The sequence below is a fragment of the Patagioenas fasciata genome, chromosome 1 (genome assembly GCF_037038585.1).
Source record: "Patagioenas fasciata isolate bPatFas1 chromosome 1, bPatFas1.hap1, whole genome shotgun sequence".
NCBI lineage: Eukaryota > Metazoa > Chordata > Aves > Columbiformes > Columbidae > Patagioenas > Patagioenas fasciata.
Window position 1 is genome coordinate 118936305 of NC_092520.1, and position 20378 is coordinate 118956682.

A 20378-nucleotide genomic window follows, 5' to 3' on the forward strand; every position below is an offset into this window, starting at 1 on the left:
TAACAAGGGAAAGTGTAGAGTCCTGCATCTGGGCAGGAACAATCCCAAGTTCCAGTATAGGTTGGGGCATGACCTATTAGAGAGCAGTGTAGGGGAAAGGGACCTGGGGGTCCTGGTGGACAACAGGATGACCATGAGCCAGCACTGTGCCCTTGTGGCCAGGAAGGCCAATGGCATCCTTGGGTGTATTACAAGGGGGGTGGTCAGTAGATCGAGAGAGGTCCTCCTTCCCCTCTACTCCGCCCTGGTGAGACCCCATCTGGAATATTGTGTCCAGTTCTGGGCCCCTCAGTTCAAGAAGGACAGGGAACTGCTGGAGAGGGTCCAGCGTAGGGCAACAAAGATGATTAAGGGAGTGGAGCACCTCCCTTATGAAGAAAGGCTGTGGGAGCTGGGGCTCTTTAGTTTGGAGAAGAGGAGACTGAGGGGTGACCTTATTAATGTTTATAAATATATAAAGGGTGAGTGCCACGAGGATGGAGTCAGGCTCTTCTCAGTGGCAAACAATGATAGGACAAGGGGCAATGGGATCAAGCTGGAACACAAGAGGTTCCACTTAAATTTGAGAAAGAACTTCTTCTCAGTGAGGGTAACAGAGCACTGGAACAGGCTGCCCAGGGAGGTTGTGGAGTCTCCTTCCCTGGAGACATTCAAAGCCCACCTGGACACATTCCTGTGCGACCTCACCTAGGTGTTCCTGCTCCAGCAGGGGGATTGGACTAGATGATCTTTTGAGGTCCCTTCCAATCCCAAACATACTGTGATACTGTGAAAAAATGTTTATGGTCACAGAGTAAGCACTTGCAAGTCCCAGGAACATACTTTGTGTTCCTATTAGGTTGTAGATGTCCACGTATTTACCATACTAGGCCACTGAATCTACTGTAATTGTGAAGGTACAAAAATTCAATTACTACCAGACCACTCTTCATACCTAGAAAAAACACAAAGCGCTCCAATTAACATTTAATACTAGTTCAAAATTCACACTTGCCAAGGTAAATTAAGACTACAGGACACTGTTAACGTTTCTGCAGGCACTAACCTGATGGACACAGATATTACACTTGTCACAGAATACCATGTCATTGCCATCTTCACTGTCAGGGGACCGGCACACATCACAGATGACATCTTCGTCATATTCAATCCCCAGCCCTTCTTCAGTCTCAATAGCATGATTCATGTTCTCATGACAGTGCCGTTCCAGCACTTCAATTGTTTTCTCCATTGTGTTTTCATCCAAGGGCCCACATCCTGCAACACAGAATAGTGAATGGGAATTAGAGGGCAGTCAGGTGCCTCTGACTGAGTCCCAGATGCAGGAAGAGAGACGGACAACTACTAGCAACTAAAGCAGTAGACACCATGTCTTCTCTCCCATCATGCATACTAAAAATACAATAAAAATAGAAGACCTTTTTCACTCACTGACTAACTGTTGCGCTATTTTATAAATACAACTACTACAGGAGTAAAAGCTTAAGTTGTATATAAAACACAAGACTTCATGTTGAAGAAAACACTAAGGCATACAAGACACACAGCAGTTGCTCTAACTGCCAGCTGCTCCCATACAACCCTTCCTCCAGTTCCATCCCTTTATGAAACACTAATGAAATCCAAAATAACACAATATTCTTTTGAAGACTAACACCCTAGGAAATAAAACTTACCAAGAACACTTTAGATCTTATAAAGATACAGAAGTTGCCACTACCACCCAGTACCGCCCAACACTACTTGAGGGATCAGCATGATGGTTTTGAAAAGTGCCTTGTTGTTTTTGTTTTGTTTTAAATAAAATAATAGAAAAATATACTGTTGGCAATCGATACTATCTGTTCACTTGAACACTACACATGCTATACACACTTACCACTAATCAAACTTAGCATAAGCAGAACCACTTATAAAGGATTTGCTATGAGACTGGTCCTCAGCTTGCAGCTTCAGGACACAGACTGCGTAAGAAATGCTATGATGTTCGCACCTACAAGAGATCTCCAAACTGCATCCTCTCAAAATCCTCAGTCGGAAATGATGCTGCTGCCCATAGTTCACTGTTTACTCAGAATTCCAAAGCCTGGGATATTCAAGTAATGTTAAAACCAGAGGCTAACATTTTAACTGCTGGACTATAAATAAGAATATGGCTACTAATTTTGATTCCTCATTGCAACCCATAAACAGGGAGATGGAAAAGATAAATGACTGTTGATACAAAGTGCCTTCTGCTATTAAACTGCTCTCTCCGATGCCCTGAACTAAAAGAATTACAGAATCATTCAGGTGGGAGGGGACTGTCAGAGAGCCCCAGCCCAGTCCCTGGCTCCAAGCAGAGTCAACAGGGAATCCAGACAATCCCTTGTTGCTTAGGAGATATGACTAGTCAGATGTTCAAATTCTCCATGGATGGAGATCTGGCCCTCAGAAAAGCTGCCATCAGTTATCACATCCAGCAGATGCCAAGTATCTCCTTTTGCCCACCTGCCTTTCCTAAAGGACCTGCAATGATCCATGGAAGAACGCCAGCCACACAGGCTACTCCACTGCAACTCAGTTATTCCAGTGATAATTCCAAGATAATTTTCCGTAGCTCACTCCCTCTCATAGCCCTCTATACCCACAACTTGCATGGAAAAAAGAAAGTTTACTTAGCTGCTTTTAAATGGGCTAACATGTGTGGAACTTAATTAATCTGTTAAGAACCCAGCATGCAAGCTCCTCAGAACTCTGAATTTGTAGCAATAATATGTTCAAGTTTAAGAAATGGAAACATCTGCTTTTCTTACCAAAAAATTTAACTTTTGAAGTCCTAAAATTAATTCCACCTGATGTAGGCTTTTTCCCTCCTGCCTCAGTCTGCAGAAGTTGAACGTGGTTTTCAATGTGAGGAAGTTTTTAGGCACAACAGGTAAAACATAAAACATTAACAGACCGAGCAAGTAATTATTTAAAGCGTTTTTACCTCCTGTTTGTCTTAGCATTTCTATTCAATTCTTGTTCAGCAATCTTTAAGAGATCTCACAGAGCAGCCTACCACTCAGCAGAAATTAACTGCTGCATTTAAAAGTAGAACATGTTGTGAAATTACCCATTTCTGTAAGCTCTTCATTTAGCTCCTGAAGCCAAAAGATGTCCATGTCATCCAAGTCATAGCGACACATAGATTCCGCCAATTCCAAGATGTTGATGTAACCTGGTTCTGTGGGCTCCTGGCTGGAACAGTGGATGTATTTCCTGGGTCGCGTATACAGTACTTCTTTCACCTTTTCTGCTACAACCCTAAAGTAAAAAAAAAAAAAAAAAAAAGGAGAATTACAGCTTTTTAAGACCCATCCTTAAAAGACGTTAAGTATTTACTACTGAGTGCAAAGAAATCTAGTGTTGCAGAGATTTTAAACTAGCCAGTAAGTATAGCCAGGATGGGGAGACAGGATTCTGTAAATGTCATTTCTTCACACAAAATGTGCTAAAGTTTGATATGTATACAGAATCCTTTTTAAAATGTAAGCTTGTGCATATGATTTTAAAGTTAACAAATGCTACTAGTAAGATTATGTGGTTTTGAAACCCACAGAAATCATCATGCACAAAATCCCCTACAATATTTGTTCTATATTGTTCTTAAATGATAAAAAGAAATCTTGCCAACTGATTTCTCAAAAACACCATCTTCAGAAAAGCTTGATTTATTCTACTACAGGGGTAGGAGGAAGAGAAATGCTTGCTCTTCATTTGAGATAAACAGTGTACCCTTATTTCGTAAATGATACTTCATCCAGTTTATTATTTTTGTTATGTAAGAACAATTCTGATGCCAAGCAAAAGGGGAAAAAGAGCGCTAAATATCATCTGGGAAACAACGGAGAAAAATATTGGTGTTTCCAATCTTTCAATTATTTTAAGAGATAAAACTCAGTGTTTGATTAGTAAACTATCCTATGGGCATGGAAAGACTGACCTTAGTTAGATAAAGTCAATATTTCTCTGAATTCAATGCAAGAGGCCCTGCATGTGAAAGGAAGACCGGGAGATACTGAGTGGAACAGTGTGTGAGCAGCTTTGCATGCTTTCTGGAGCTAAACCTCCACAGGAAAAGGAGCAAAGAAAAGCTGTGAGAAATAACGGAAGAGGAATAAGGAAGGACAAGGCAGCAGTCAAGTGGCATCCCACATAATTCTTACTGGACAATGGGAGTTGTCAATGCTAGATCAAATAATGTTCTTCTGCCATTCTTCCCCTTCGCCTTGCTCATTTTTTCCCTCTCATTTTCTTATGAGCTTTTCTTTTATCCGGTCCAGCCAAATCTATAGCAATTTTTTCCTCTACTGTAATACCGCTGCTATGAGATGCAATATATTTATTTTTAATAACTTGGTACTGACAATAGCCCCAGTGGAAATTAAATTATGCTGGCATCAGCGCCTTTCACTGGACAATTCATTTATCTTGTCTCAAAGACCACATTGGCAATAACATTTCTAGGTTGAAACACACTGTTTCCACCAGGAAGAGTTGCAGGCCTACACTGTAATGTTTTCCTATTCCAAGCACAGTGTGAGAGAACAAAAGGTTATTTATCTATCTCCTGAAACTGAGAACACTGAACTTTTATAACATTAAGCAGGTATTTATGGCAAGATGAGGCAGAAAGGGTTAAAGCTCTGGCAACAATAAACAAAATTAACTTATGTGAACAAGTGAGTAACTTTATCAGGTATGAGTAAGTACTGCGTGCCTACTGCTCTGTATCATCATACTTTGCAGGGAAGCCTTTCAAGTAACATATAAGATTTGTGTTTATCTTTAATTTATTAAACTCATCATACTCAAATGAGAAAACAGTTTTTAATCCATAGCATGACTCAGGAAAAAATATCTCCTTTTAAAACTCACAATGTAAATAGTACAACAGTGTACAGACAGAACCAGATCTGGACTGAAGTGTCAGAGAAATATTTTCCATATTGGTACTTGTTCAGCTTAAGAACATGCCTGAAGGCTGCTGCATTGGAGATTTAATAACAGAGAAAAGCTGACTGCATTTAGACAACCTATTTTTGAGAGAGCATCTTCTCTAAGTTGATGTTTTGTGTATGTGACCTTCATCTGATCGCCATTACCTGAGAGAAGGCTGCGGAATAGTTTCTGGACTGGCTGGAACTTGAACTCCTTTCTCCCATTCTTGTTTCCACGTGTCGGCAAAGATATAATATTCATCAGGGTTGACATGGTGAGAGTCTGGTAGTTTCATGGCACTAATGAGATCCTTGCGGAATACCTGCAAGAAACACCAGGTAAAAGACTGGAGAGACTAGAGAAAGAGCACTGTGCTAAAGGAAGCAATAGGTATTTTTCTTAATCTACACTGAAACAATGCATACACGTTGATTTTTTTTTTTTTTAAACACACAAGTCCATTTGGAATTACTTAGATTATTAACTCTCAGTGTATCAGGTCCAGTATGGCAAGAAGCATACACTAACTCAATACCAAGTTGCTGCCTGAAGGTTAACCAGAAGGAAGAAGGCTGTTACAGGCAACCAGGGAGGGGCAAAAGGAGGCCTGCACGTGATTTAAGACTCCTCACCATATCACTTCCAAACAGCTCGTTTTACTTGCCAGTCTGTAGGCTTTATCCCAACTTAGATAGAAGGTAGCTTATCCTTTTCTTTCCTTCAGTTTAGCTACCTTAAACTGCCATATTCATCACGGGCTATGAACAGTTGCCATGGCGAAACTGATGTATAGGCACTTGTTCATTTATTAAAACCACTTGAAGTTTTACTGGTCATGATCTCCAGGATCCAAGACAAACAGCTGCCTTTGCTGAAACACGAGACCAACGCTGCTCTGTGTCTGAACCCCAGTGATGCAGGCACAGCGGCGCAATCCAGCCTCAGCATCCTTTAGCAAGCCTGGACCATGAAATGCCATCGTGAAACAAAGCAAACCCATCACTGATAAACCCCCAGCCGTAATATTCAACTCTCGGCTCAAGAGGATTACAAGCATGTAACCATGATTATCAGTCATATTAAAGCTTACTTAATGTCAGTCTGTCAAACACAGGTGCATATAATTTAAATAAAGGTCATACGCAGCCTTTGCCTTCTCCACTGCTATACTGCACCAGTTCAACATTCATAAAAGCAAAACAGTGACTGTGGCTTGGTGTTAGGGAGACATCACAACTAATTAACTGTATTATCATAACAACAAATCAAATCCTCAAAGGGCAATAAAATGAAGTGGAAAATATCCCCGCAATAAGCTGTGGCAGGTTGAGCTCTCTTCTTACTAATGCAGTTTTATATCCAGAAGAGTAATAAAATATTTCAGAATATCTCGGAGCCAAATATCTTCGTGTACCCTTTTCAATTTGACAGCACCAGACCGGTCATGCTTATTGCAAAAATTCTTAGCTGTCCTTGGAAGGCATCAAGTAAATGATAGTAAAAGAGGTTCCATGTTAAAAAACGGGTATTGAAATAGGCTGCTGGTGACCTGGACCATCAGTATTACTTCATTATGATCTACAACTGCATCTTGCACTGGGATGCCTAGAGAGCAAGCTGACCAAGGGAACTCAACATCACAGATCCAAAGCTTTCTTATTTGCTACTCATGCATTATCTGCTTTGGTACAGACCAAACTGTTCACTGTTGTTTTCTGTGTAAAACTCCTCAGGTACCTAACAAGCCTGTATTAAAGTCTGAACGACAGAAGTGAAAGTATTAAGACTGCAAGCATCCACTTTTTCCAAGCAGCACGTGTACATACAGAAGATAAAATGTAAAATGATTTATGCTACTTAAAAGGCATTTTCATCTTCTGTGTTACAGGTAGAGAACCAGGATTATGAGAAACACTAACACAGCACAATTCCAAAGAACTCCTGAAGGAAAAAATAATCCAATAAATGAGAAGTGCAATGACTGGTTTAATTGTCAGAAAATATATTTCTCACACCTTATGTGAGGTAAGTGCTTTACAAACTACCTTTTAAAGCCACTAACAGAATACAGAGGTAGGGTGTTCCAAATCAAGCCCACTATTTTTTAAACACTAGATGGAAAATGCTGTTAAAGGCATCAGTATCCTAACTACATTGCTTAGCAGCAAATTCATCTTCTGATCATCCATTATGTATGTGAACTGTATCATCTCTATTTTTAAAGCACAAATCTCCTGGAGCATGGACTTTTTTTTTTTTTTTTACTGTTGTGCAGTACTGGTCACACCATCACCATGGCACAATATTAAGTTCTCTGCTTCAGATCTCTAAAATTTACAACAGAGATACTACTGAAGGTTAAATATTTAACCAAACACAAACATAACTGTTGAAACCTTAAGGAACTCCAAAACTCAACTAAGACTTTGTAAGAATTGTCTATCCCTACTTGTGATAACAGTACAACAGAGTATTTCCTGCAGATGCTTGGAATCATTACAATCTCAAGCTCTCGTCATTCTTCATGTCGTCACATGTGGCCAAGCAGGGTCTTCCAACAGTGAAATAATCTCAAAGGAAAATGTGTGAGAATGCACGCCTTGATCATTCATTCTATATTTACTCTGTTGTGGAAGTAAACCAAAACACCCAGGGGACCCAACCAGAGTTTTCTGACAAATCAAGTCAGTTTTACTTCCAGCAGTCATCCTCAAGACTACAAACTAAGCCAACTCAAAGAGCAAACGCATGCTTTCAGGATTTAGTTAGTCAGTTTCTCCTCATGGTTGCTTCCTTTTCGGAGTCTTATTTGAAAAATAATGCAGCTCCTTTACTAACTGTATCCGTAAAGCAACAGCTAGTCCATCCTAGAGCACATACTCTCCTCTTGGCAAGGACCAGCTTCACTTCCACAGTCAGCCCATGAACTGCAGTGGTCATCTTTCAGTCACCCAGAAGCAGTTCTATTTCTTACGATACATAAGCCATAATCCTTCAACTTTAATATCACCTGTAATAAATAATGAGAAGACCTGAAAAATAAGCATGCCATGTCTAGGCTAATGAGGACACACTGCTCGAACAGCCTCAGTCAGCGCTGCATATCTTTATCATGACACAGAAGGGCCTTGCAGAGCTGAGCTACAACCAGCCAAAGCAGCAGAGCCAGGGCCTGACCCACCGAAATGGGAACCTCCCCACCGCTGTGACCACTTGCAGAAGTTACTGTGTGACGGTGGGATTTTTAAAAACACATTTTTAGCAATTGAGCATGACAGAAGAGATAGGTTTTAGCCCTGCTCACCATGCAAGACTGCTTGGTCTGAACTTGCCATTTCATTTTGCTGCCAGGAATTTCTAGTTTCAGCTGAAAACTGTGCAGCACTTTGAGTGAGTGACGTCAATGAAAAATGCATTTGTGTATGTCGTCATCATCATAATCTTAAGCATTTTGTTGAGAAATTAATAATTATTTCATGCTTTAGAGCTGGGGTTTAAATGTGGAAGAGGAGACATTGTACTTTGGTCAAGATTAGCTTTTTGATCTGCAGTAAAAGTTTGCCCGGATTTGCTGAGGCAATGAAAACTTCACAGTCACCTCTGCAGAAACACAGTGCCATCTCTGAAGTCTTTAAAAGCTAAATTCGACAAAATTTCTCCAGAAATCAGGATGCTTCGCTCCCCTACAGCACAAACATACCAAGTAATAACAATATCATGGAGCTGTGGAAGGAAAGATACGGTTCGTATGTTTTGTTTGTTTTTCAGACTTCTGAGTCCTATTTGGAAATTATGTTAGAAGAATATGTCCAAGGAAAATTAACTTCTTAGAATCTGTTTATAAATGCTTCACAAAAAGTTGCCTAGGACATTACCCAGTCTCCTGGAAGCAGTCTATGAAAACTCAATATATAATGTTCCTCACAGGACCCTCCCGTGCTTACTCTGTGAATAAACTGAGCCTGTGAAACAAAGAACACTATTTTATATCAAGTATCGTTATTCACTAAAGATATGACGGAGGATACAACTAATATTATAGAGAATTACAGTAAAATATTAGCATCAAAAACAGAGTGAGTCTTGAGAATACAAGCTTTCTACAAACTCCATATTCACTGAACAATTTGAACATCAGACCTGTGCACTGTCAGGCACCTTTTTTGTTCAAGACCACTGCAAATATAAAATCACATTTAAAAAAAAAAATATATGAATAAAGGAGCAAAGAAAAGAAGAATGAAATACCTCTTCCAATACCCTTCTGCAAGCTACTACTGAAGCTGACTGATGCTGTTGGTCGTTCACCTTGTCTTGCCCAAATGCATGCATCAGGGAAAACAAATGGATTGTGTCATCTCTTAAAAATGGAAAGAAAACCTCTGTTCTTGTGACATAATCTGGGCTTTCAGGTGCCCTGACCACCTGCTTATAAATCCCCAACTATGTTAAATCGCTTGCCACAGGTGCCTAGACCATGACTGGGAACCCACACCTCCAAGGTTTCGGTAAATTATGGGTTAACTGCTCTGTTGTTAAAATCAAAGTGGGATTTCTGCTGGATTGCATCTAATTGCTTCAGCCCTAAGGCCTCCTCCACGGCCCAAGCAACTCAGCAACAACCCTTTGTGTTCCTTGTGCCGGCCACTTACGGAGTCAGCAGACCCACTGCCCCAGAAACATAGAGAGGACTTTAAAATGCAGGAGGGAACTACTGCATCCCATCCTGTCCCCCCCTCCAAGAGCATACTCTCAGAAATGAGGGCAAATATCTTCTCTCACCAGAGAAAGCTGAAACAGCTACTGCTTTCCTGAATATTTGGTCTCCTTCACAACTTATCTTGAAGGCCAACTTCCAAATTCCAGGTGCCAAATACTCACACTACAGTGGGAACTTCCTGTAAAGCGTAAATTACACAAAAGTTTTTCATCATGTTCGGGGTGAAATATTATTTTTTTTAATTCACCTTTGAAAGGATTTGGTAACTTTTTTATTTCCATAAGCACCCGTAATATTACTCTACTATTGTAGCTCCCAAATGGAGCAGCCTCAGCAAAATTTAAATACACTTAGAGAGCAGCAGTTTGCATCTAAAATTACACTGTTAATAATAAAACAAAAGTCAAATTGCAATATGACCTCTTCCAAGTGTAATATAGCCATACAGTATGTGAGCATAGATACTTTAATCTTTGTATAGATGTTTCACTGTGTGTGCAGAAGACTGCCTATTAACAGAGGATGAAGCTCTAAGGACAAAATTTGGTGGGGTCATCCTGGGAGAGGTAGACTTTTTCTTGTTAATACGTTGCAATCATGATATTAAATTTCTGAATTAAGGCATGTTATCATAAAGGAGTCTAGAGACTCAAGGTCATTTTTTTTTGTCTGGTTGTGGATTCTTTGGTAGCAAAGTAAATAAAATGCAAATTAATCTTTAAATGGAAATGAAACTACAGTTTCAGACTTGCATACTGACTGGACTGAAAAACTTACAACATTAAAAAAAGCTGTGACAGACAACAGTAAGTGTAGTGTTAAATTTATAGTTGTCAGACAACCAAACAATTTCGAAATGCATTGCAGCAAATCCTAATGTTCAAGCCCCAACTCCCTAAAACTATTTTTATGGATTATTCACGACTTCTCTTTCAAGTAGCCATGTATCTTCCTAGCCTCCTTTACAAGCGTGTATAGGAAATCAGATACTAAATCAACACCACCTCACCTCACATCTCTGACAGTATCTCACGAACCAGAAGAATGTGCAAGAACACGTCAAGCTTACTTCTGGTTGCTAATCAGACAGAAGCTTCAGATTCTGTGATTAATCCTAACAAACAATTTTTAATATGGTATTAAAATTTATACAGATATTTAGAAAAATCTGTACTTGTTATTATCTGTCCAATTCCTTTTTTAACCTTGTTTAATTCTCAGTCTCAACAACTTCCTGTAGCAGATGAGCTTCACAGTCTAATTACATGATGCATTTCCTAACTTGTAGCCTCATTCACCTACCCCCTCCCTGCCTTTCCTCCCCAATGCCTCCATCACTAGGACAGGCAGGACTGAAGCTCTACCTCTGCTGTTTCCAGACCATTCATACTTTACTGTTATACCCGCTCATTCACTTCCAAAGGTAGAATAGCTCAGCCTTTCCACAAGCAAGCTTTTTCATGCGGTTATGCGTTCAGGTCACCTCTTGCTGAAGAGTTCAAATAGCCTGAGAGGGTATCTCAAATCAAAGAAAGATCATAAAATTAACCAATGAGGTTGCACTTCTGATTAACATAAAAGTATTGGTTTTTTTAAATCAACTAACCCAATCAGGCTAAAAAGCAGCTCATTGAAAAGTACAAGGCACATTCGCCAGAGGTCTTATGAACCCTGTACAGATGTTCAAGTTGGTACCAGCCACCTATTCTATTATACATAGAACATGCAAAGCAATATGATTTACCCACATTGCCCATTCATTCACAGAACAAAACTGACCACTTTCAGAAAAACTGCAAAAAGAATCCATTTTCTGCTGGGGTGCTCCTCAGAATTGAGACCTACAATTTATGTGGCAGTTAAATGCCACTAAAAAAAAAGTTTCACCCACCCAAGTAATAAAAGCAGATCATTTACTTGTGGAACACAAGCTACATTCCCCATGATAACATAGCTGTTGCTATCAGCAGTGAGGGATTAAGAACTGCTGTTGCTGTGATTCAAAACCCTGTTTGCAAAGAGAGGTAAAATACTGTCATTTTACATGGGAAGGGTTAAAAAAAAAAACAAAAACAAAAACAAAAACAAATCAAAATCCTAACTTAACTCCTTTCCAGTTTCAAAAGGGAAACAGGACTGAAAAAAAATTATATATTTAAGATCTCTTAGGCTCTTTTGTGACCCCACTAGCCTAAGGGAAAGAAACAGTCAGTGATTCAGGATGGCCCAGCTAATACGTTTTCCCTGCAAAAACGATTTTTCTACTACTCCACCATCATTTTCTGCTGCAGCTTCCACGGAGACAGGAAACTGCAAAGTCCAGGCTTCATGCTGAGCCAGACATCTAAATGCCTCCCACCCTGCTACTCCCACCACAGTCCACCGCTTAGGCCTGAGAGACCCTCCTGTGTAGATTTAAGTCCGTGAAGGGCAACACCACAAATGGCATGTGGCCAACAACATCAGAAGGGTCTGAAAAACTGTTCTGACTTACACTACTGGTATGCCAGTAACCTTAACACAATTCATTTATTAAAAGTAAATGCCAAAGCTAATCAGATAGCAGAATTTTTAAGTCACCATTTTGTGACAGCCTATAATCCAGAAGGGGAGCAGCAAGAAAGAGCCACCGTCTTGCTTTTGAAATTATGTAAAGAAATGCAATAGTCTGAAGAAGCATCGTCACAAGCTTGCCTCATTCTCACCTTCTTCTCCAGGGAGGAGAACAGGCTAAGCAGACCCCAGGTCTGATCCAGTAACACCCCTTCTGCAGTGAGGTAAACCCCTGGGGTAAGCCAGGCTCTGGGAACAGGATTTGGCATTTGTACTCTAACGCTGTACCCTCTTTCCCCATAGTAACACCAGATGACCTCACTCCACAGAGGCCACCCCTGCACTCACTTCAATTCTAAAGGACCTGGGAAGCAATTCAAGGCAGAGCAGCCCTCAGCTGCAGCCACCCGTCATTTTTTATAGGCCACCACAGAGGACCATGGCACATACAGAAACGTACTGTGAAGAGTCTGACAGATACAGTAACTTGCTTGTTGGCCACAGTACCAATAAAGAGTCCTTATTTGGAGAGAGAGCCCAGGTAATTGGGTTGGGCTGGAGATGGTTGAGAAGTGGAAAAAAGCCTATGTATCCACATGAAATTTAACCGAGAAAGCCAGGCTTACTGGCATGAAAGAAAAATTAATGTATGAAGACCATGAGCAAAAATATTCCCAAACAGCTATTTATAGCTTTGACCTTTTAGATTTTCTGCATCACAAACTCAAGAAACAGCCTGCTGCCTGGCAAGCTGAGGTGAATGGAAGGAGAGCAATGCCAACTTGTTAAAGAGAGCCCTTGCTTAAGAGATGCTGTCAGCCTGGAATTTTAAATTTCTGTCTAATAGATATTAAACAACTATTGCTACAAAAAAAACCTGTGGAATTATAACATGGTTTTGGGAAGGGTGTGTGGCAGGGTCTCTTTTCAGCCTTTGCTTTACAGCTTAGTCACCACTTGGTGCATAAATAATCAATTTCAATGCTCTGCTGACAAGAGCATTTCATGTAATACACTCTCCAGCATATGCTTTTCGAGGGCTTGAAAGAAGTGCTTGCTTCTAGCAGAAGGGAAGGAAAAACTGGAAGGTATAGTCAAGAGTCTCACATACAAACAGTAGACATTATTACTGTCAGCTTGCACTCCCTTTCCCAGAATTTGTTTTCTTCCCCCCTCAAGGTTCTTTTAAATATTGCACTTGGGACACTCCTCCAGAATAGGACATATTGTAAGGTTTGAGGGGTTTGGCTGGGTTTTTTTTCTTTTCCGGGAAGGGGATCTTAAATGAAAGGTGACAAAAAGATGCCACTATTACTGGAAGGATAATGTTATGAAATACATTTTTTTAATTCTAAGTGTATATTCCAGATTTTGTTTTTCAAAGCTGCATATTCTCAAGCATTAAGGGGCTCAAGGTTTTGTCTTGGAACAGGTAGAAAGCAACAAAGACGACCTTAAGAGCAGGAACTGAAAACATCGCTCATTTTGATTCCTAGAAGTTAAGTAAACAGACTACCTGTATGCTATATACACAGATCACATCTTCATAATTACTGCTTATACTGTACACATGCAAAAAAAGACAGTATGGAGCAGAGGCAAAGAAAACAGTAATAGGACAATCCCTAAGAAGAAGAGATCCAGGAGGAGAGTTGGATGGCTGGGCTGAAAGAAGGGTTGGGAAGAGATCGGCACTGATGTGTATCTGAAACAGCAACAATTCTGGCAGCGTATGTGTGTCAGTTCCCATTTGCCCAGCTTGGCTAGAAAAAAAGCAACTGCCTAAACAGCCATGAGCAACAATTGCAAGACCTCAGTAGCCACAAGCTGGTTTACGATTAAAATTCTTACAGAACCATAATCCCCAGACCAACATTTTAAAGGCAAAAAGCACAGCAGGCTTAACCATCTAGGTGGCTGTAAATAAAACACTATGTAGCTAGTTCCAGCCAATTTTGCTTTTATTGAAACATTCATGCAAGATTCTCTCTTAAAAACAAATCAGCGAATTTTCTTCAATTAACTTGTGATAAAAATAAAGCTTTGAAAGAAAGGACATGTTCTGTACCATTTACCTTGTTCTTACCAAATCAAACAGTATTTAGAAAAGAAACATCCAGTACGTTTGCTGAATAGCTTTTGCTGCATGATAACAACCTCTTTATTTTATGCAACCTCTTACAGTAGTATCTAAGTAGGCAAAAAGCTGCAGGTATAGTACACAAAACCACTTCTGGGACATAACTCTCAGCTTTAAATTCTGGAGAAGTGAGTTTTGTCAGGTTTTTTTTTTTTCAGTAACCTCAGGCATCAACAGTCATCCTAGCATGTTGAACGACTCATCCAGAGGCAACATGATAGCAAGTAAGTGGAATTAGCTACAAAAAAGAGTTTTCCCATTTGAAGTTATTATCTGACTTCAGCCCTTAAAAAAGCAAGCATCAAATCTGAAGGCAAACGAATCCTCCCCAAAAAGGGCTACCAGTGGAATGGCTGCCAAGATGGATTTGAGCACTGGATTGTGCATAAATGGCAATTTGTTCAATTGGTGAATACAGATCAAGTGACAGTGGTGATGGGTGTAGACATCCTAACAGGTAGGGATAGCAGAGAAAAAAAGCTTTATTGAAGGTAAAAGGCCAAGAGTGAGAAAGTGGCAGAAGAGCAGCAAGCACATATCCTGCCCACTGAAGTGTCCCACTGTATTATATCAAAGCAGAAAAAGTCTCCTTTCCATACACACACGAACCACTTCTGTCTGTGGCATGCTCTCAAATCATAAGACCATCCCAGCTTTTTCCATTTCAAAAGGTCACTAAATTTCAGGGGAAGAAGGAACTACATGTTACTGTCTGTAAATGCAGTAAGTCAGTGTGGGACATAAAACACCAGAGCTCCTATAATACTCACACAGTGGGGAAAACTCAGTTGCACGAGAAGTTGACAGGTAACAAAAGGAGTCACTGACACTGGTTCAAAGCTCATGATTTCAAGGCTTAGAAACATGAAAACTGCACGACAAAAATCTACCAGCGACCAATCTTTAACCCTGGTTCTTACCTCAGCAGGTTTCTTTTGTTCATTTGCTGGTGTTTTTGACTTGCTCCTGTATTTAGAACAAGAAGAAAAGGAAGTAGAAGGACCTGTTAAAAAAAAAAAAATAGAACTATCATAGCTTGTTTCAATTCATTTATTTTTTCAGTAAAACACAAGGCACTCCAGTCTCTTGAATTATCATAATCTTTTGACAAGACGTGGGCAAAAAAAAAACCTCTTAGGCAGTCCGTAGGCTTGATTACAGTTCCTCCTGTTCCACTCATTCTTAGTAAAAAACACAGCACATTGAGCTTCTGGGTACATCCTGCTCTGCCCAACATAAGCATGAGCAAACAGAAACAAGCAGGTAGGTCACTTTCTATCATTTCCTTTCTAACAAAGTGGAAAGAAGAACAAAACTGAGGAAAGAGGTTGCAAGTGCTAGGAAAAACAAAAAAGCAATGATGCTAAAGCATGATGATGAGAGATGCAAAAAAATCATAGTGTGATGTCTAGACATTTCTGGGCAAAATGTTTAGTACAGGATACGTTAATGACTTGCAACAAATGTGACAATGAATCATCATTATGATTAGAGTTATTAGATAAGCACAGGTTTATAAGACAAAAACAAGACCCTGTCAAACAGGGTTTGTTTTTTTTTCTGCAGAAAGAATGGGAAGATGCGACCTCAGGCAAATGTGTGCCAAGGAATATTTAAAACATAACTTTAATGAATTGTATAACAGACCAAAGTGGAAAAGATCAAGAACCAGAATAAGACAACATAACGATCAATATACTTGTTGTAGCTCGGTCTTACATCTGACTCTAACATATCAGTGCTCAAACAGCTTGCAACCCCCAGTAATTTTGAAGTTGAGGCTCTACATAAGTGCTAAGAGAACTCATTTTAACAAAGGAGTTACAAAATAGGACCCTGGACAGTAAGTTATCTCTTGAATTATAGATTTCTTTTTCCCAACTCTGAGAGGGAAAGACATACAAGTTTCTCTTCAAATTCAAAGTAGACTCAAAACTTCCCCCAGATTACAGGATCTTTCGCCTCATTTTTCTCCCGTAACAGGATTCAGAACACCAAAGACGGCAGAATGCAAAAATAAATCAGGCAACAAGCATTTTTTTAATTATAAGAGGTGAAACGGTTTGCCCTAAAACCACAGAAGGAAACCACAAGGGGGTGACAGACCAAAGAAAAACTAGTAGGTATTACTTACTCTCATTGTCTGAACTGTCACTGGTGCTTAGATGCCTGTGGCGTTTCATCCTGACGCATCCTAGACGGAAAAAAAAAGTTGATGGCAACCATTCTACCAGAAAATCACCGGCTGCTGGCTGACGCCAAGCTCTTTGCACCAAAGGCAAAGCTCCTCTCTGAAGAGCTTTCAGGCACATAAATAATCCCAGCTCAGCCACTACGTTTTATTTCTGCAAGCAACTATTAGACCACGATGTTACTTGTGAAACAGAGCACCTTCAAGACCAGCATGCCTCTGCTGGGCAGAGCTGGCTTGAAATTTTGCAGAAAGGAGCGCAACCCGCCAGCTGAATCCTGGCAGGGCGTGAGCACAGCTCTGCTCTCGAAGGAGACTCGGTGTCCCATCTGTTCAGCCAGAGGAAGAGTTGCCATGGTGGCAGTCGCTAACTGAGAGGCGGGTGGAGGCCAGGAAATAAGGTGGATGCACGGCAAGGCACGAATTTAGATATATAATCTTAAAAAAGGAATACAAAAAAACCCCAAAGGCATCCATGCAAAACAATAGGCAGATTTAGAAATAGGGACAATCATAGAAAACGGTGCCTTGTGACATTTAATTTACATCATCTGATCACCTCTTAGTTCACAATAAATGTAGGGTTTAGAAGTTTGAGAAGTGATCGAGGGTGTTGGTAAAAAATAATTCTGTGGTCCTGCACCAGTTCCATTAAAAAAATAAAAAAGGTACTGAGTTTTTTGAAATTGATTTTTGAACATGTAACACATGAAGAGAATGGTGAAGACGAAAATTCTGCACCACTACTTAATAAAAGAAAGATCAAAACAGTAATCAGCTATATACTCTGAACAAGTGCCAACAGAAGCCCATACACATTCTTACAGGCCCTGTCATTCCATAATATCCAATGTCACATTTGTTAAGAACCAATAACAGTTTACAATTAATATCAGTGAATTAAAATAATTTTTATATTTTTTAATAGATTGAATAAGCAAATCATTAGAGAAATTAAGTACAAAACAATTCTGCAAGAATAGACTTCTTCTATTTTAAGCAGAAGACAGGCACAGCAGGTTACAGACCAAAGTACCCTATCCTGGACAGACAAACCTGAAATGCCTGCAGTATTAGAAGTGCCAGCCTGGCTGCACCTCAAACTTACACAGCTTCATTTCTTAAACAAAACAAACCCACTTGCTGTTAAAAAAAGCAACACAGCTAAATATCCCATTTGATAAATCCTTCACGTTAGCTACTGTACAATGGGTCTTATGATTATCCAAGGACCATGAGATAAACAAGATTTCCAGCTATGAAAAACCTGTCCAAAGGCTTTGAAGAGATTACAATGGAATTGTTTCCAGCACAATTGTCTAATTTAGTGGAAATTTTCAGCAGCCTTTATATCTAAGAGAGTGAGTTTACTGAATTTAAATGCAATGATCACTCAAAATTTAAAACAATCCTTTTGACCTGTTAGACATTGCCCACACTCCTGGAAGCTGACAAAGGAAGCAACGCACACAGTTTTCAAGCAGGTAGATACAGAACTTGAGTCAGGTATTTAGCCTGGAGAGGAAGGACAGAGGGACACAGTGGTCAACAGGGTGGGACATCAGAAGCTATCATTTGTATCACTTTCAGTAACCTATAAACTGTTACATAACAATCAATTTTACATTGACTGACCTCCCAGCTCAAGCAGCCTGGGGGAGGCAAGGCAGCCACGCTGTGTACAACAACCAGCGTCCAACAGAAAAGCAACATCAAAAACAAAATAACCAAAACACTACAGGACTTCACTTCCAGATAGTAATGTAACACGGGTTGTGCAGGCACCGGTCAGATTGGAGAAACTTCCACAAATCTCTTAGGCAAAAGCTGTTTGACAGGTACAGAAGGCACTTAGGCCAGAAGAGCTTGGTTTTGTGCGTGCTTTGGGGGCACCAGCTGCCAAAGAGTGAGGGGAAGACTGGTAGATTACTTTCATTTTGCCAGCTTGTATAGTTTAAAGCATGGACTTTTGATTAAAAGCAAATAAAATGTCATTGTAAAGCCATGCTGTACTCCAGCAGCCAAATCCAGCCCTCTGGAGCACACAACCCTCCTTCGAAAGGAGCAGGTTCTGCCCAGGGCAACCAGTAGCCTTCAGCTCAGAACAGCCCTGGCTTACAGACAACCAGGCATGTTACAAGACCTTGGGAGATGCTGAAAAGATGCATCTAGGTATGCTGAGCAATACTGTTCATTTCTGTTTCTCAGAAAGAAATGCAAGTGCTTGCTCCTTGCTTTATTTTCAAATAAATTTTTGAGCAGTTAACAAAAGGTGCTGAAAGCTTATGGCAAGCAATTCTCATCTATTACAGTCTATATAAACATGCAGCAGTAAAATCTTTTCACTCCATACTAAAGATGGCTACCTGCAGAGCACAACATGAGCGTTCAATTAAAGCAGGGTCAAACACAGGGCTGAGAGAGACAACTGCAGGAGGGAACACCCAGGAAACCTGGACTTCTGCCTGGGCAATGGGGAAAGCAGAGAGGAGGTGGCTACTCCAAGGACAGCTTCCACAGAAATGGCACGTGTAATGAGAACTTCAGAAGAGAAAGCGCACCTCTGCCATAGGAGGAAAAATAAACTAACCAAAACTAAAAAAGTAAATAAATAAAAATTAAATAAATAAATAAATAAATAGAAGGAGAAAAGTTGTATTTGAGAAGTGAATTTACAGCAGCTCAGGCAAGAGATTTACACCTCCATCACAGCAGACAGAAACAGAAAAAGCACTCAACCAGGGTAAAAGCCTCAAATAGTAATAACACTGGATTCCTGCCTGAGTTTTTTGCAGCAATATTAGCTACAACAACAGCAAATAAGAGCCCACAGAGCTACAACAAATCACAGGTGTGCTGTGTTCAGTACGACAGGTTATTAAAGTCACCAACACGCTACAGTCTGGCTGTGTGGCCACACGCAATGCAGGAGTAGCAGCCTCAGCATCATCTCACAGGATCACCTCTGCAGGAGCCTTTGCTTTGGTCTTTAATCAGAGACTCCCTTGCTCTACCCTTGTATACTCTGGACTACCATACAACTTCCAGCTCACAGCCAGCCCACAGTGTGAGGGCTCATCAGAAAGGCTCATGAACAATGTCTCTGTTCTCCAGCCATTGCAGAGGTATCACAAAGTAACATCCATTTGGTGGTAAAGCTCCTGTCTTGCTCCTTCACCTGCTTTTGCAGAATACAGGAGAATCAGCAGTTGCTCAGTCCACAAAGGCAGGAGATGCAAAGCCAGACCACACAACACGGAAACTTTCCCAATTTCAGTCCAATTCCCCCCAAAGCAGCCCAGCAACCTCCAGTTTGTCCCTCAGCTTCAGACAACGATACTATTAACTGAGTGATATGGTCCAGATCAACATTGCAAGCAACTCTGTGCCTTAATTCCTGCTCCTTGCACCACGTTCATGTTTCATCACTTGCAAAGCCCTGTGAAGTTGAAGTAAAATTAAATTTTAAAAAATTATACACAAACATGTATATCTCTAAAAGAGCTAAATGTATCAAGAAAGGACAATCCATGCATATCAAAAACCCAAAATAAACAAGCAGAACCAAAAATCTCACAGAAATGGGTATACTCATATATCCTACCTTTGCCCCTTTTCATCTCTGAAAACTATGGTGACACTAAAGCCTAAAATAAAGTAGCACAATTCTTTTTTTTCAACATGTGCATGAAGACTTAATGAAAAGGTGAAAAATAAATCCATGGGACTGCTAGTGCCCTTTTCCTACCTCAGAGTATCAGTTATAATGAATGGCATGTGGCAACACTGAAAGAGAATCAACCAAATAG

General features: G+C 40.2%; 1 protein-coding gene across 6 annotated transcripts in view; it reads right to left on the reverse strand.

The window, feature by feature from the left end:
* JADE3 (jade family PHD finger 3) overlaps nucleotides 1-20378 on the reverse strand; it is a 71009-nt gene that overhangs the window by 18786 nt on the left and 31845 nt on the right. For 5 of the 6 annotated variants that reach the window (XM_065855002.2, XM_065855011.2, XM_065855026.2 and 2 more), the window contains 5 exons: nucleotides 16513-16572; nucleotides 15299-15381; nucleotides 5130-5287; nucleotides 3098-3288; nucleotides 1046-1257 (listed from right to left, as the gene is read on the reverse strand). In XM_065855002.2, coding sequence (XP_065711074.1) covers nucleotides 1046-1257; nucleotides 3098-3288; nucleotides 5130-5287; nucleotides 15299-15381; nucleotides 16513-16561 — 693 coding nt within the window. In that variant the 5' untranslated portion in view covers nucleotides 16562-16572. Of the gene's footprint in view, nucleotides 1-1045; nucleotides 1258-3097; nucleotides 3289-5129; nucleotides 5288-15298; nucleotides 15382-16512; nucleotides 16573-17988; nucleotides 18085-20378 lie in introns of those variants that run through there. The other variant, XM_071813462.1, reaches the window with a different exon arrangement.